Here is a 14022-nt window from a genome sequence, read left to right as displayed (position 1 = left end):
ACCCACGCTCTCCAGGTTCGGGTGCAACTGGTCAATCCACTTAGCTCACTGCGCCTCACGCCTTCTTGTTCCGACCGGATTCGTAGCGAACACCATCTTTGGCTGTTATCCAGCATTCTTGCAACATGCCCTTCTTAGCGTATCCCTCCTGCATTAGCTACCTTTAGGATACTGGGTTCGCCGTAGAGTTAAGCGAGCTCGTGGTTCATCCTAAGCAACTACACGCCGTTCTCCTGCACGCCGCCGAAGATCGTCCTTAGCACTCCGCGTTCGAAAACCCCAAGAACTTGCAAGTCCTCCTCGATTGTAATCCACGTATCATGCCCGTAGAGGACTACCGGTCTTATGAGCGTTTTGTACATCGTGCATTTGGTGCGGGGGTGAATCTTTCTTGACCGCATTTTTTTTCTGGAGCCCATAGTAGGTACGACTTCCACTGATGATGCGCCTTCGTATTTCCCGACTAGCATTGTTTCAGTCGTCAGCAAGGATCCGAGGTAGACAAACTCGTCCACCACCTCGAAGGTATCCCCGTCAATCGTGACACTGCTTCCTAGGCGGGCCCTGTCGCGCTCAGTTCCGCCAGCATGTACTTTGTTTTCGACGCATTCACCATTAGCCTGACTCTTGTTGCTTCGCGTTTAAGGCGGGTGAACAAAAAATCTGCCACCGTTTCAAATTTACTTTCAATAATATCCATGTCGTTCGCAAAGCAAACAAATAGTCCGGATCTCGTGAAAATCGTGCCTCGACTGTTAAGTCCGGCTCTCCGCATGACACCTTCAAGTGCAATATTGAACAACAGGCACGAAAGTCCTTGTCACCTTGTCGTAGTCCCCGCCTAGACTCGAACGAACTGGAGTGTTCGCACGAGATCTTCACACAGTTTCGCACACCGTCCATCGTTGCTCTGATCAATCTTGTGAGCTTCCCGGAAAAGCTGTTCTCGTCTATGATCTTGCATAGCTCTACACGGACAATACTAACGTATGCCGCCTTGAATTCGAAGAACAAATGGTGCGTAGAGATCTGGTACTCACGGCATTTCTGGAGGATTTGCCGCACGGAAAAGATCTGGTCCGTTGTCGAGCGGCCGTCGATGAAACCTGCTCGATAACTTCCTACGAACTCGTTTGCTATAGGTGATAGACGACGGAGGAGAATCTGGGATAGCACTTTGTAGGCGGCATTTAGGATAGTAATTGCATGATAATTTTCACACTCCAGTTTGTCGCCTTTTTTGTAGATAGGGCATATAACGCCTTGTTTCCACTCCTCCGGTAGCTGTTCTGCTTCCCAGATTCTGACTATCAGCCAATGCAGACAAGCGGCCAACCTGTCCGGGCCCATCTTGCTGAGTTCGGCTCCGATACCATCCTTGTTAGCGGCCTTGTTGTTATTAAGCCGTTGAATGGCTGTCCTTACTTTCTGTGCCTGTGTTCTCTGCGCAATTCAGATGTTCATCGTAGTGCTGCTTGCACCTTTCAATCACCTCGCGTTCGTACGTCAAGATGCTCCCATTCCTTTCCCGGCATATTTCAGCTCGCGACGCGAAGCCTTTACGGGATGTGTTGAACTTCTGATAGAACTTCCGCGTTTCTTGAGAATGGTACAGCAACTCCATCTCTTGGCATTCCACCTCTTTCAGGCGACGCTTTTTGTCCCAGAATAGGCGGGTTTACTGTTTCCGCTTCAGTCTGTATCGCATTACGTTTTGTCGCGTACCATGCTGCAGCATTGCAGCCCTTGCTGCATTCTTCTCCTCTAAAACCTCCTGATACTCCTCGTCGAACCAATCGTTTCTTAAGCCCCATTCCACATATCCGACATTGCTTTCGGCAGCGTCGTTAATGGCTGCGTTGACTGTCCTCCAGCAGTCCTCAAGAGGGGCCCTATCGAGCTCGCCCTCATCCGGCAACGCTGCTTCAAGATGCTGCGCGTACGCATTGGCGACATCCGGTTGTTTTAGTCGCGCTAGATTTTACCGAGGCCGTCGTCGGTACCGTACATCGTTGATGACGGATAGTTTTGGGCGCAGCTTCAACATCACCAGGTAGTGGTCGAAGTCAATGTTAGCGCCACGATAGGTTCTGTCTGCTGAGGTGATCTTTTGGTGTACCGATACGGGAGGCGTTGCTACAAATAGGTGCTACGAATGGCCATATTCTTGGAGGCGGCAAAATCTATCAGTCGTAGGCCGTTCTGGCTCGTCAGCTGGTGGGCGCTGAACTTTCCAATCGTCGGCGTGAATTCCTCCTCATGGCCAGCCTGAGCGTTTAGATCTCCTATGATAATTTTGACGTGGCTTGGGCAGCTGTCGTAATCGCGTTCGAGCTGCGCGTAAAATGCGTCCTTATCATCATCAGTGCTTCCGGAGATATATGGGATATGCATGTTGATTATGCTGAAGTTAAAGAATCGGCCTTTGATTCTTAACTTGCACATTCATTCATTGATCGGCCACCACCCGATCACGCGCCTTTGCTTGACTGTATGTAACATTATTGAATTGATCAACTGAAGCACTTTGATGCACTACATTATTAGTTTTTGACCGCTTTATTGATGTTTTTTCATCAGTTCAACCATATAATTACCCATTTTCACTTTGAAACTACTTTACATGGTTGCCTTAACGTAATGCAAGTGTATATGCAGGTCGGACTCGATTGTCCGGAGTTTGTTTTTTGATATTATTGTTTTTCAGTTTTTATGCATGAATTTGAGATAATTTAGTATTGCAATATACAATGTGAATGATTTATCAGTTTTGGACGTAGGTAAAAAAGGGGAGCTTGAAAAAGGCTTTTTTGTGTATGTTTTTCAAAAAAAAACTTCTCAAGACTCCTACTGTTTCTAAAAATAACTTCTGGCTACGCCACTGCATCACATGTAGCAGAAACAACGAAAAAAAGATAATATTTAAGTACTTTTATCGTAGATTTTATTTTTTTTAGTGATTTAATTATCCGGAGGATTCGATTATCTGAAGTGGAAAAAAAATCGATACTCCGGATAATCGAGTCCGACCTGTAGAAGTAATAATATAAAGCGTCATGGTTACTGGGGTATTTTGGTGTTTCAAATGTGGGGCTCTCCATGAACCATGCAGTTTTAGAATCTCCCGTAGTCTTTTGTCTTCACAAAAATTTCAATTCTTTGCGAAATAATTAATAAAAAACAAGGTAAATCGAAAAAAGTTGTGGGTTTTATTTAGTCATGAAAATTTATTGTTTGATTGTCAAACAATGGTACATGATACTTCATACTTAACTAAACTTAATTTCGCTTTTTTCTTTCGTTATTTTTGTTCGACGGTTTCGAAGATTTCTTGCGGCAAACTCGTCTAACCAGTAAGTGTAGAATAACTATTGGTAATCCTATCAATAATCCCAGTACATCAAGATTGTGATACTGTACAAAGCTAAGATCCATCGCGGCAGTGCGAATGTGGGGGGCTCCCTTTTGTCGAATAACATATTCTACCCAGAATGTGGCCAGCTCCAGAGGGGTCAACGGCTGATCGCGATATCTTTGGGAAATTGCTAGAGCATTAACTTTAAATTGCGGGTCGTTCAAGATCGCTTCGATGGCGTTGGAAAGTTTGGTCTCGGATATCTCTGCATATGCTACCGAAAGTCCGTATCCGCCACGCTCCGCCTTGGCCATGTTCAAGTATTGATCCCCGAATACGGGTATACCAATAACTGGCACTCCATGGTACAGAGATTCCGTAGTACTCAGAAGACCACCATGTGTGATGAAAAGTTTTACATTCGGATGTGCCAGTATGTCATCTTGAGGCCACCAACTTTGAACAAATACGTTATCTGGTTTTCCTGGCAGGTTGTCATCTTCCCACTTCCATAGAACCTTCTGCTTCAATTTGGAGAACACCTTCAAAAATGCGTCACGCTTTTCTATCGGCAAATCTTTGCTTTTGATGTTTGAACCCATTGAAAAGTAGATTACACCATCGGTTGCATTATCCATAAAACTTTGAATGTTGTCTGGTAGCGGTTTCGGAACCCGATTGATATGCATTCCTCCGACTTCGATCATTCCAGTTACATACGGCCTAGGGTAATTCAGAGAAAAATGATTGTTCAGCAGCACTAGAGATATTGCCTTCTTCTTCAGCTCTGCAAGAGGAGGTTTTGGTCCTGGAAAAGCATCCTGGTAAATTTTGTTTTGCACAGGGTAGTCTATAGTGGCGTCGACGAGAATTTCCATTGCGCTCATCAAAGTGTTGAAAAGTCGTTCTTTGAAGGACATGCGATCTGAGAATCCGAGGAATGCATTCGGAACGTACGACGGCGGTGATGGAGTACCAACTAAATCTGCTGTCCATTTCGATGCTCCAAATGTGGACATTCCGATACAAGGTGCTTTGAAATGGTGGCAAAAACCTGAAACAATAATAATAGAATATTAGGCTATTACAAAATAAGGTAATAAGGTATTTGGGAATTTGTGGTTAGATTTCCATAATTGGTAAAATATTTTGAGTAAACTACTATTTTAATAATATTTTCCTTTTTTGGCCCAAAGAGCACCATGTGATTTAGTCAAAGTCTAATTCAAATGACTTCTGCATTGTCGGGTGGTCTCGTGGCTTAGTTCGTAACAAGCCTGTCTAGTGAAATGGGAGTTCGGTTCTCACCGAGAATACGTGTATTGTAAGCGCGGTAAAAAGTTAGAAACGGTTCCGTACCGAAGTTGTATTTTTCTCAGCATCTATGCGAGAAACTTAAGAGCCAGTTCGCGAGAACCGCAACCCCCTTTCCAAGGGAAGTTGTATTGATGTTCTCCGATCAGGCTGAAATTTTCAGGGATTGTTCTACTATATAAAAGATGATGTTTTGCAAAATTTTAGATTTTTATATTAGGGGGAAGTGGGACAAAATGACCCCCAATGATTTCATGTCACTAAACATGCAAAATCACAAAAACTGATATAACTTTAGTAAAAGTGCACGGATTATGTTGAAATTTGGCATGAATACTCTACGTTATATGAACTTTGAGATTGGCATGGTATATGGATTTTGAAAGTACTTCAAATCGAGAAAAATGAGTTTTTCATAAAAAATTTAGTGATTTTCAAATCGTTTTTTTTTCTTACCAACCGAACTAGGTCAAAAAACTAAATATGACGTTTTGTAGGGTAACTCATGGGCTTTCATTTGAGATGTAATCTAGATATGCCGTTTCAAAAATTTTCGAAAAAATTTTTTTTTTCGGGGTAGTGTTTGGACTTGAGCCATTTTGCGAGTACCGCAACCGCCTTGTCTAGAGAGGTTGTATTGATGTTCTCCGATCGAGCTGAAATTTACAGGAGTTGTTTTCCTATATAAAAGAAGATATTTCGCAAAATTTTAGATTTTTATATTAGGGAGAAGTGGTACAAAATAACCACTAATGTATTATATCATTATATCAATATAAAAAAATACAAAATTAATTAAACTGCTATAATAGCGATAGTAGGGGCCCAGATAGCCGTAGTGGTAAACGCGCAGCTATTGAGCAAAACCAAGCTGAGGGTCGTGGGTTCGAATCCCACCGGTCGAGGATCTTTTCTCTCAACATCCAAGGGCATAGAGTATCTTCGTACCTGAAAAACCGAATTTAGTACTATACCATTTAATTCCACTAGAGTTTTATCCTTTGACAGATACGCGTATTTCTAAACTAAATTCGGTTTTTCATCTACTTATAGGTATTCTACTGAACAGCTCGAAGATTTATTATCATCTTCGTGCCTGCCACACGATATACATATGCAAAAATGGTCAATCGGCATAGAAAGCTCTCAGTTAATAACTGTGGAAGTGCTCATAAGAACACTAAGCTGAGAAGCAGGTTTTGTCCCAGTTGGTACGTAACGCCAGAAAAAAGAAGAAGAATAGCAATATTAAAAATGTACGAATTTGTATGAAATTTGGCATGTTTACTTTACGTTATACAGTCAACCCTCCATGAGTCGATATTGAAGGGACCATCGACTCATGGAAATATCCAATCATGGAACAGCAATGCTATGGAAAGCTTGGACCATCATAGTAACCATGAAATTTGATTTTTAGTATGGTTCCATGAGTCGATAACCGAACTAGGTTGAAGTTTTGTAGGACAACTCAAGGGCTTTCATTCGCGGTGTACCGTGGTAAATCAAAATCCGAGCGGTATGAGCAGCGTATGGAGGCCTCTTGTCGGTAGTTGTAATACCTATTATATCATACCGTGTTGCCGCTGCCGTATCTGAAAGAAATGTCACTTTCTTGCAAAAGTGATGATGTGGATAACAATAAGTCATTGCACCAATGTTTTCGTTAGCAGCTTCGTCGGTTCAGTAGTAAGCGTTGTTTCTTCTCACGCTGTTTGGATGGGTATCAACTACCGTATTTTTTTTAATTTGGATAGAGATCAATTTGTAAATAATTGAGTTTAGCTTAGTTTAGACTGACTGCACATATGGCTGCTATGAGACACTGTACTGTTTATATCTTGAATGTAATTTTGACTTTTACTAGCCTTGATGTTTGCAAATTTCTCGAAAGAGTAAAAGAGAGACGAAGATTGTTAAAAATTGCATATTTCCACGGAAAATTGTGTGTTTTTTACAAAAAAAAAACATATTTTTCAGTACAATCCGTTTAAACGGTACAGTAGTTCTTGTGAATTTGTGTGTTTTCCGACACAAAAATATTGGGAATCATTTTGACCCACTTTTCCCTTATAAAAAGTGTAGTTCTGCCAAATGGGGTTCTTTTTGAATAGTAATGAACACATATTGTGTAAGCAATGTTTGTGATTTAGTTGTTTGGACAGACATGTTGGTGGTTTAAATTGCAATCATCACTGATTGGTTCAATGAACGACGCACAGTATTGTTCTTATTACATATTACTCATGTTTGGATGATGTTCAAAGTATTATTCCAGTTTTATTTGAAAATTGTGTACTTACGGCATTGAAACATAAAATTCCAATACAATGTCCGGATTCAAAAACATTGGGCTCCAATTCCGGACAGCCTCTTTTTACTTTTTTAAACCATATTTACAGCACATTTTTTCAATGTGGTGTCACGAAACTTTTAAACTATAACTTTGTGTATTATTATGTTACAATCACTACTGCTGCGACGATTGCCTCCATCTAAGTGCCCCTCGAACGCATGGGGGAAATGTCAAGTGGGGGAATGAGAATTGAAAAAAAAAAAAACTTCTCATTGTTGATTGATCGATGTGAATGCAAAATCGTTTATTAAGTGAATTATAATTTATATATTATTACTATATGCTTATTAAGACTGAATAATTACAGATAGCGACCTGAATTACCCTATATTAAATTTAAAAATTTGAATTTGTTTGCCTAGTAATTGGTACTCTTACTAATTACTGTAAGTAATAAAAATATGCTATACGATTATCTCTAACCAATAAATTTATACCTTTGAGCTGATCTCATCGGGGACATTGATCAGTTTGGTGAACAGACTTCCGAAAGGCCAATACGTCGTAATAACTACAAAAACAGCTATTTTTTCATTCAATATAGTTGTATAAATGTTGTCAATTTAGCATTTTATTTGTAAATATTATCAGAGTGTCCGGATATTGGTACCGTCCGAATTTTGATTCACTACGGTACACCGCGAATGAAAGCTCCTGAGTTTCCCTACAAAACTTCATATTTAGTTGTTTGAACTAGTTCGATTGACAAAAATATAAGTCGATTTGAAAAAAAAAAAACTAATTTTATTTAAAAAAAAATAAAACAGATTTTTTTATCAATTTGAAACACATTTCTAATCCAAATACCATGTTCATTTTGAAGTTCATATAACGTTAATTAAACATGCCAAATTTCATGCAAATTCGTTTATTTTTTACTATCGCTATTACTTTAATTGATTTTGTATGTTTTATGTATTAAATCATTAGTGGTTATTTTGTACCACTTCTCCCTAATATAAAAATCTGAAATTTTGCGGAATATATTCTTTTATATAGGAAAACAACTCCTGTAAATTTCAGCTCGATCGGAGAACATCAATACAACCTCTCTAGACAAGGCGGTTGCGGTACTCGCAAAATGGCTCAAGTCCAAACACTACCCCGAAAAAAAATTTTTTTTCGAAAATTTTTGAAACGGCATATCTAGATTACATCTCAAATGAAAGCCCATGAGTTACCCTACAAAACGTCATATTTAGTTTTTTGACCTAGTTCGGTTGGTAAGAAAAAAAAAACGATTTGAAAATCACTAAATTTTTTATGAAAAACTCATTTTTCTCGATTTGAAGTACTTTCAAAATCCATATACCATGCCAATCTCAAAGTTCATATAACGTAGAGTATTCATGCCAAATTTCAACATAATCCGTGCACTTTTACTAAAGTTATATCAGTTTTTGTGATTTTGCATGTTTAGTGACATGAAATCATTGGGGGTCATTTTGTCCCACTTCCCCCTAATATAAAAATCTAAAATTTTGCAAAACATCATCTTTTATATAGTAGAACAATCCCTGAAAATTTCAGCCTGATCGGAGAACATCAATACAAGAAGGGGTTGCGGTTCTCGCGAACTGGCTCTTAACTTCGGAAGTGGTGCATTCGATGCTTATCTGGATGCGCTCCGCCATACTTCCGAAGTAGGCTATCTTGAGAAATCAATTTTCTGTGAGATGCATTTTCTAATGATTGACCAAACTTACAATTTTCGTTAAATTCATGTTGTCAATTTAATTGAGTAGTAAAGCAAATGTAATGTCTTCACATTAAGTTGAACTCGGCAATTCCGGCACCACCGTGTGCTTAGATTTTTTTTAACTGAATCCCGGCAAAAATGACGCTTGTCAGCTGATTTTTGGCAAATCAAATTCCCGAAACTAAGCAAATAATTATTAAGCTTGCTGACATCTAGTCAAAAATGACGTTTATTGAATGCTCCAATCTCTGTAAACGGTTTGCCGAGAACACATCAACAGAGAACTTGGTAATCATTTGCTGAATCTTGGAAAAACTTTGCCGGTAAATGTTTGCTAAATATCGCTATCGTTCACCGAGATCTTGTTAAAAAATGATTAGTTGAGTTCTCGGTAAAATAGGTTCCAAGATTCAGAGTTCTCAGTAAAACAAGTTCCAAGATTCGGTGTTGGAAAATATTTTTTAAACATTTTGTTTTTGAACATACGGGTAGATTTTTTTTCGCTATGATTGTAAATATGTTTAAAAATATCAGGCCCATGACAACCATATATCGATACACAGTGTTCTTCGTAGCCAGGATGTCCCGGGCGATAAGTGAATATCGCCCACTGTCAGTTGTAAGAACTGTGAAAATAAAGACCATTGTTTTGTTTAATTGTTTGTTATGGTTTGATTATCAATTTTTGATATTGTTAAATCAGCTAAAAATGTGCCAAAAAGTTGAAGCACATTCAATATTTCGATGACTTTGGAAGGAGAGCAAACATTAAAAGGCATTCGCAAGCCTCCAAGCAAGCAATCAGTGATTTGATTGCGACTCTTGCTTGATTATGGATCATAAACATTAAACAAAACTTCGCATTCTGATTGCACTCTCGATTCAAATTACCCGTAAATGAGTAAACACATGGAGATGTTGACTACGCTAAAAGTCGTCCCGTGCCATGGGCCTGAAAAATATATAAGAATAATTTGCTTAAGGGGGCAGGATCCGTCATTGATTTCGGAGTTTTCAAAAGCAGGTTTTTTCGTTCAAAACCAAGAAAATCTACAGGAAAATGTGTTCACTGTATTCTGTTCCCCTTCCGAAACACAGTGAACACATTTTCATCGAATAATTCCTAGTTTTGAACAGAAAAACTGCTTTTCATGTTTCGATGATGACGATGATTACGATGACGGAGCGTTGATCGTTAAGGGGGCAGGATCCGTCATTGAAATTGGTACGCGTCGTTGATGATTGTTGCTAATTCATCTCACGATTTCGAATCAAAGAAAATCGGTTGGTTTTGCACCGACACAGCTGAAAAAGTATCAGCATACTTTATGTATGTTAGCGCGTACAGTGATACTTTTTTAAGCCAGTATAAACCAAGGGTGGAGGGCGGCTGTCAACTGGGAGTAAAATTGAAAAGCCGCCAACCTACACACTTAAATTATTTTACGGATTCCTGTAAAATCTCAACAGCTGAACAGTTCGGTGAAATAAATTAACGGAGTACGGTAAATTTTTACAGTATTCGGTGAAAAATCACCGGAATCCGTTAAAAAACGACGGAATTACGGTGTTTTATTTCACCGAACTGTTCAGCTGTTGAGATTACGGTGAAATTCACCGTAAGAGCTTAGTTTGTAAGTCCAGAACCAGTTTTAAGGCTTAACGCGCAAGAATAAAAATAATTATTCGCAAAATTACAGGTAATCAATGCGCTTGAAATATATTGTTTGCAAGCAGTTATTTGTTACGTGCTACTGCACTGCCCATAACTGCATAACAGTCACATTCGACATTTTTGACAAATTGGAGTTAATACCATGGAGAGTCATCAAATGGTAAATACTTTCGATCAACTTACTGAAATCTGTGAGTTTGTTCTGGAAAATTCGAAAAAAATATCAAATTGTTTTGTCACATTGGCAATTATAACCGCATAACAGTCACATTGAGATTTCAAATGAGCCTCGTAATGTAATAGCAATGAAATTTCTATCAGAATTATTTTCTGACTATTGACCTAGTATGCGATATAAGTTGTACAAAATATCAGCTCCAAATAAGCACTTTTGAGTTCTTGGTAATTTTTAGAAATTTCAGTTTCCTCCCATACTGCAATAAAATGCACACTTTGTATTCCATTTACTCAATGCCTACTTTTGTCGAATGTTACAAATATGCGGTTATGGGCAGTGCAGTGCGCTGTTGGCAATTTAATCGGCAAATTCTGCTAAATTTCCAAAATGGATGTTTTCGAGAAAAATGATTACGCCTTAACCATTTTTTGGTCCTAATTTTGTATGGTTGTTTACTTTTTAGAACCAGCGACACGTTGGGGTAGCAGTAAAGAGCCGCCAGTTCCACCCTTGGTATAAACTATCAAGACTGAGTTTTATCACTTTGAAATGCAAGCTGAAAAGTCATCATTGTTGCCAAAACGAATGATGGGCTACTTAGCCTTAAAAGTTTTCAATCATCTTTACACAGGTCTTTACTGCACTTGCTATTTGCTTCTTATTATTCGTGCTGTTCGGCATTTGATTGTATCAAAATGTTGTTAGATACTCACTTTTATATAACATTTATTTTATCAGCACACGCAATAGTTAACAGATGAGCCTAGCAAATAAATTGAAATTTTCACAAATATCTGCTGATTCGTGACTAATTAATGCATTCAAGGTCACTAAGCCTTAAGTGTTTGGAATGTGAGTTAAATTGGTATAGAACAATTTTGTTTCAAATGTCGAACATAGTGTTCGGTCTGTCTCGTATTTCAACAGTTTGATTCCAATGGATCATTGAAGGTAGTTTTTGCAAGTGCTCACCGCATCAAAATAAAGGCGCCACTGTATATGGGATTTAACATTGTGACAGCATTCCTGTTCTGTCAAACACACAAGACTACGGTGGCGCTATCTATGCTTTTCATAGCGGCCGTTTTGGTTATTTTAATGATCCATTTCGAAGCGCATGCATAAATAGTATCGTAATAATGGATCATTAAAATAACCAAAATGACCGCTATGGAAAGCACAGATAGCGCCACCGAAGCATTGTGTGTTTGACAGAACAGCTATGCTGTCACAATGTTAAATCGCATATACAGTGGCGCCTTTGTTTTGATGCGGTGAGCACTGACAAAAACTACCTTCAATGATCCATTAATTTCGCAAACAAATTCTTGGAAGCTACTTCCATTGACCTTGAACTGAAGAATGATTACAACTCTTCTTCTTCTTCTTCTTCTTCTTCTTCTTGGCATCATACTTCCTCATTGGGACAGAGCCTGCTTCTAAGCTTATGAGCACTTTCACAGTTATTAACTGGATGTTTTCTTTGCCAAAGCTGCTATTTTCGCATTCGTAGGGGAAGTGGTGGTAAAATGGACAGGGGTGGCAAAATGAACGCCGTGCCTTTTACCGAGAAAAAACAAATTTCGAAGATTTTTTATCACGCACGGACGATTTAGAGCATAAATCTGAGTGTTCGTGTTGATATGTAGGTCAATTGAAGTGAAAATATTAACGAAAACAAAGATTTTAGAAAACCACGTTTGAAAGTTAGAATTGACGACAAGTCTTCCGAGGTTTTTCAGTGAGGTGAATATCGTTATGATATGATGTCAAATCTGATACGTTTAGAATTCTTTTTGAATGGGTTACAATCATTAATGGATGTATTTTCGGTGGGGCAATGGAAATTTTCAGAAATATTTGGTATGCTCACGTTTTTTGCATGGTGTTCGTTTTACCACCAATCGCTGTTCATTTTATCCACATAGTGCAGGTAAAATGAACATTTGCATCGCTTTTTGATAGCGATGAAAATATGTGAAAATTTAGCTATTTTTGTCTGAATCTACGTCGCTGCTATAGATTACATCCCTATTTTTGATGTTGTGCGATAGAACTATACAAATTTCTCGTTTTTCTATCAGAAACAAGATAATTTCCTTAAGGTGTTCATTTTACCACCCCTTCCCCTATATCGTGTGGCAGGTACGATGATACTCTATGCCCAGATAAGTCAAGGAAATTTCCCAAACCCGCAAGTCCAAGTATAAGAGGGACCAGCGCCCCCTTGTACACCCCTCTATTTACGCCAATGTCGTCTGTGGTTGAATTCAAATAAAAAATGACCTCCAAAAATTCACTTCAATACTCACCTATCATTGCATCATTCATGAATATCTCCAGCACTATCAAATCAAATGTTTCGTTTGAGGCAATTAGATCTACAACTGGGGGATCGGTCAGAGTACTGTTAGTAATGCGGTGTCCAAAATCATAAGTACTCTGGATGCTTTCTATTGGATTCTTTTTGGCTATATCCAACAGATTTGTAACGATTGCTGGAAAACAATTATAAAAAGTTGAAATCATATATTTTTCAAAAGTATATTTTACTCACGTTCCACAGCTTTCCATACTTTTGTCGTTGTGATATCACGATAATTTTTCATGGGCTTCTGTTGTGGGAATGGGCTTATCACAGTGACCTAAACGAAAATTGTCGCAAATCATGCCATCGAATTCGAACTTTTATCACACTCAAAATTACCTCGTGGCCTTTTCTAGCCAATGCCTTCATCAAAGCTGATCCTACTATATAATGTGATTTTGAAGACGTTGGAAATACACCAAGAATTTTTGCTGATTGCACATTTTGGACGGAAATAATGCATAAACTACTCAGAAGCAAAAGCCAGCAAAGCTTCATCTTGAAGTATTCTGCCTAATTCGCAAATTCAATGCGATGCTTATTAATCAAACTGGACAACACGTGCTAGTGTCCACAAAGGCACAAAGATACGTTCCCAATGACTTGCGTGAAGCAACTGGTTTCTACTTCTGCCAGCCGGCTGATCAATCGAATTTGCCAGTCATTTTGGCGGTCAATGTCTAGTGATTTCGGTGTACATAAGTGACGTCACCGAATTGAGATAGGACCGTAAGTATCTCTCCTAGTTCTATCGTAACAATATTCACACACGGCTGCGAAAAGGGTACACAAACAGACGTTGTTTTAAAACAACACCCAGAAGCAGGCTTGTGTAGGCGACATATTTCTCGGTAGATAAGATTTACCTGAGCTAGATGATACCTGCTTTCGGTGGAGGAGTTAAATTGTGATTTATTGGTGATGTAAAAAGCTGTTATGTCTCTCCTTTGCATGGTATTTTTGTTGAACTTTCGGGAAACGTTTGGCAAACTATACTTGCAGTTTGTTAATTGCATTATGAGAACTAGAAAAAAACACTACATCGTACGAAATTTACGTTTGATGAAAATGTTTCCC

The 14022-nt window shown here is 38.8% G+C and overlaps 1 protein-coding gene across 1 annotated transcript; it reads right to left on the bottom strand.

Annotated features, from left to right (window-relative positions):
- Nucleotides 1-3186: 3186 nt before the first annotated feature.
- Nucleotides 3187-13677, bottom strand: LOC5573284 (UDP-glucuronosyltransferase 2A3). The gene is made up of 4 exons (XM_021843358.1): nt 13285-13677; nt 13135-13222; nt 12890-13075; nt 3187-4409 (listed from the first exon to the last, which is right to left on the bottom strand). The coding sequence occupies exons 1-4, from the start codon at nt 13441-13443 to the stop codon at nt 3280-3282; spliced, it is 1563 nt and encodes a 520-aa protein (XP_021699050.1). The 5' UTR covers nt 13444-13677; the 3' UTR covers nt 3187-3279.
- Nucleotides 13678-14022: the final 345 nt, after the last annotated feature.

Source organism: Aedes aegypti, chromosome 2, assembly GCF_002204515.2.
Source record: "Aedes aegypti strain LVP_AGWG chromosome 2, AaegL5.0 Primary Assembly, whole genome shotgun sequence".
Lineage (NCBI taxonomy): Eukaryota > Metazoa > Arthropoda > Insecta > Diptera > Culicidae > Aedes > Aedes aegypti.
The sequence above is the reverse complement of the archived record's forward strand: the minus strand, read 5'-3'. Positions and strand labels throughout refer to the sequence as shown.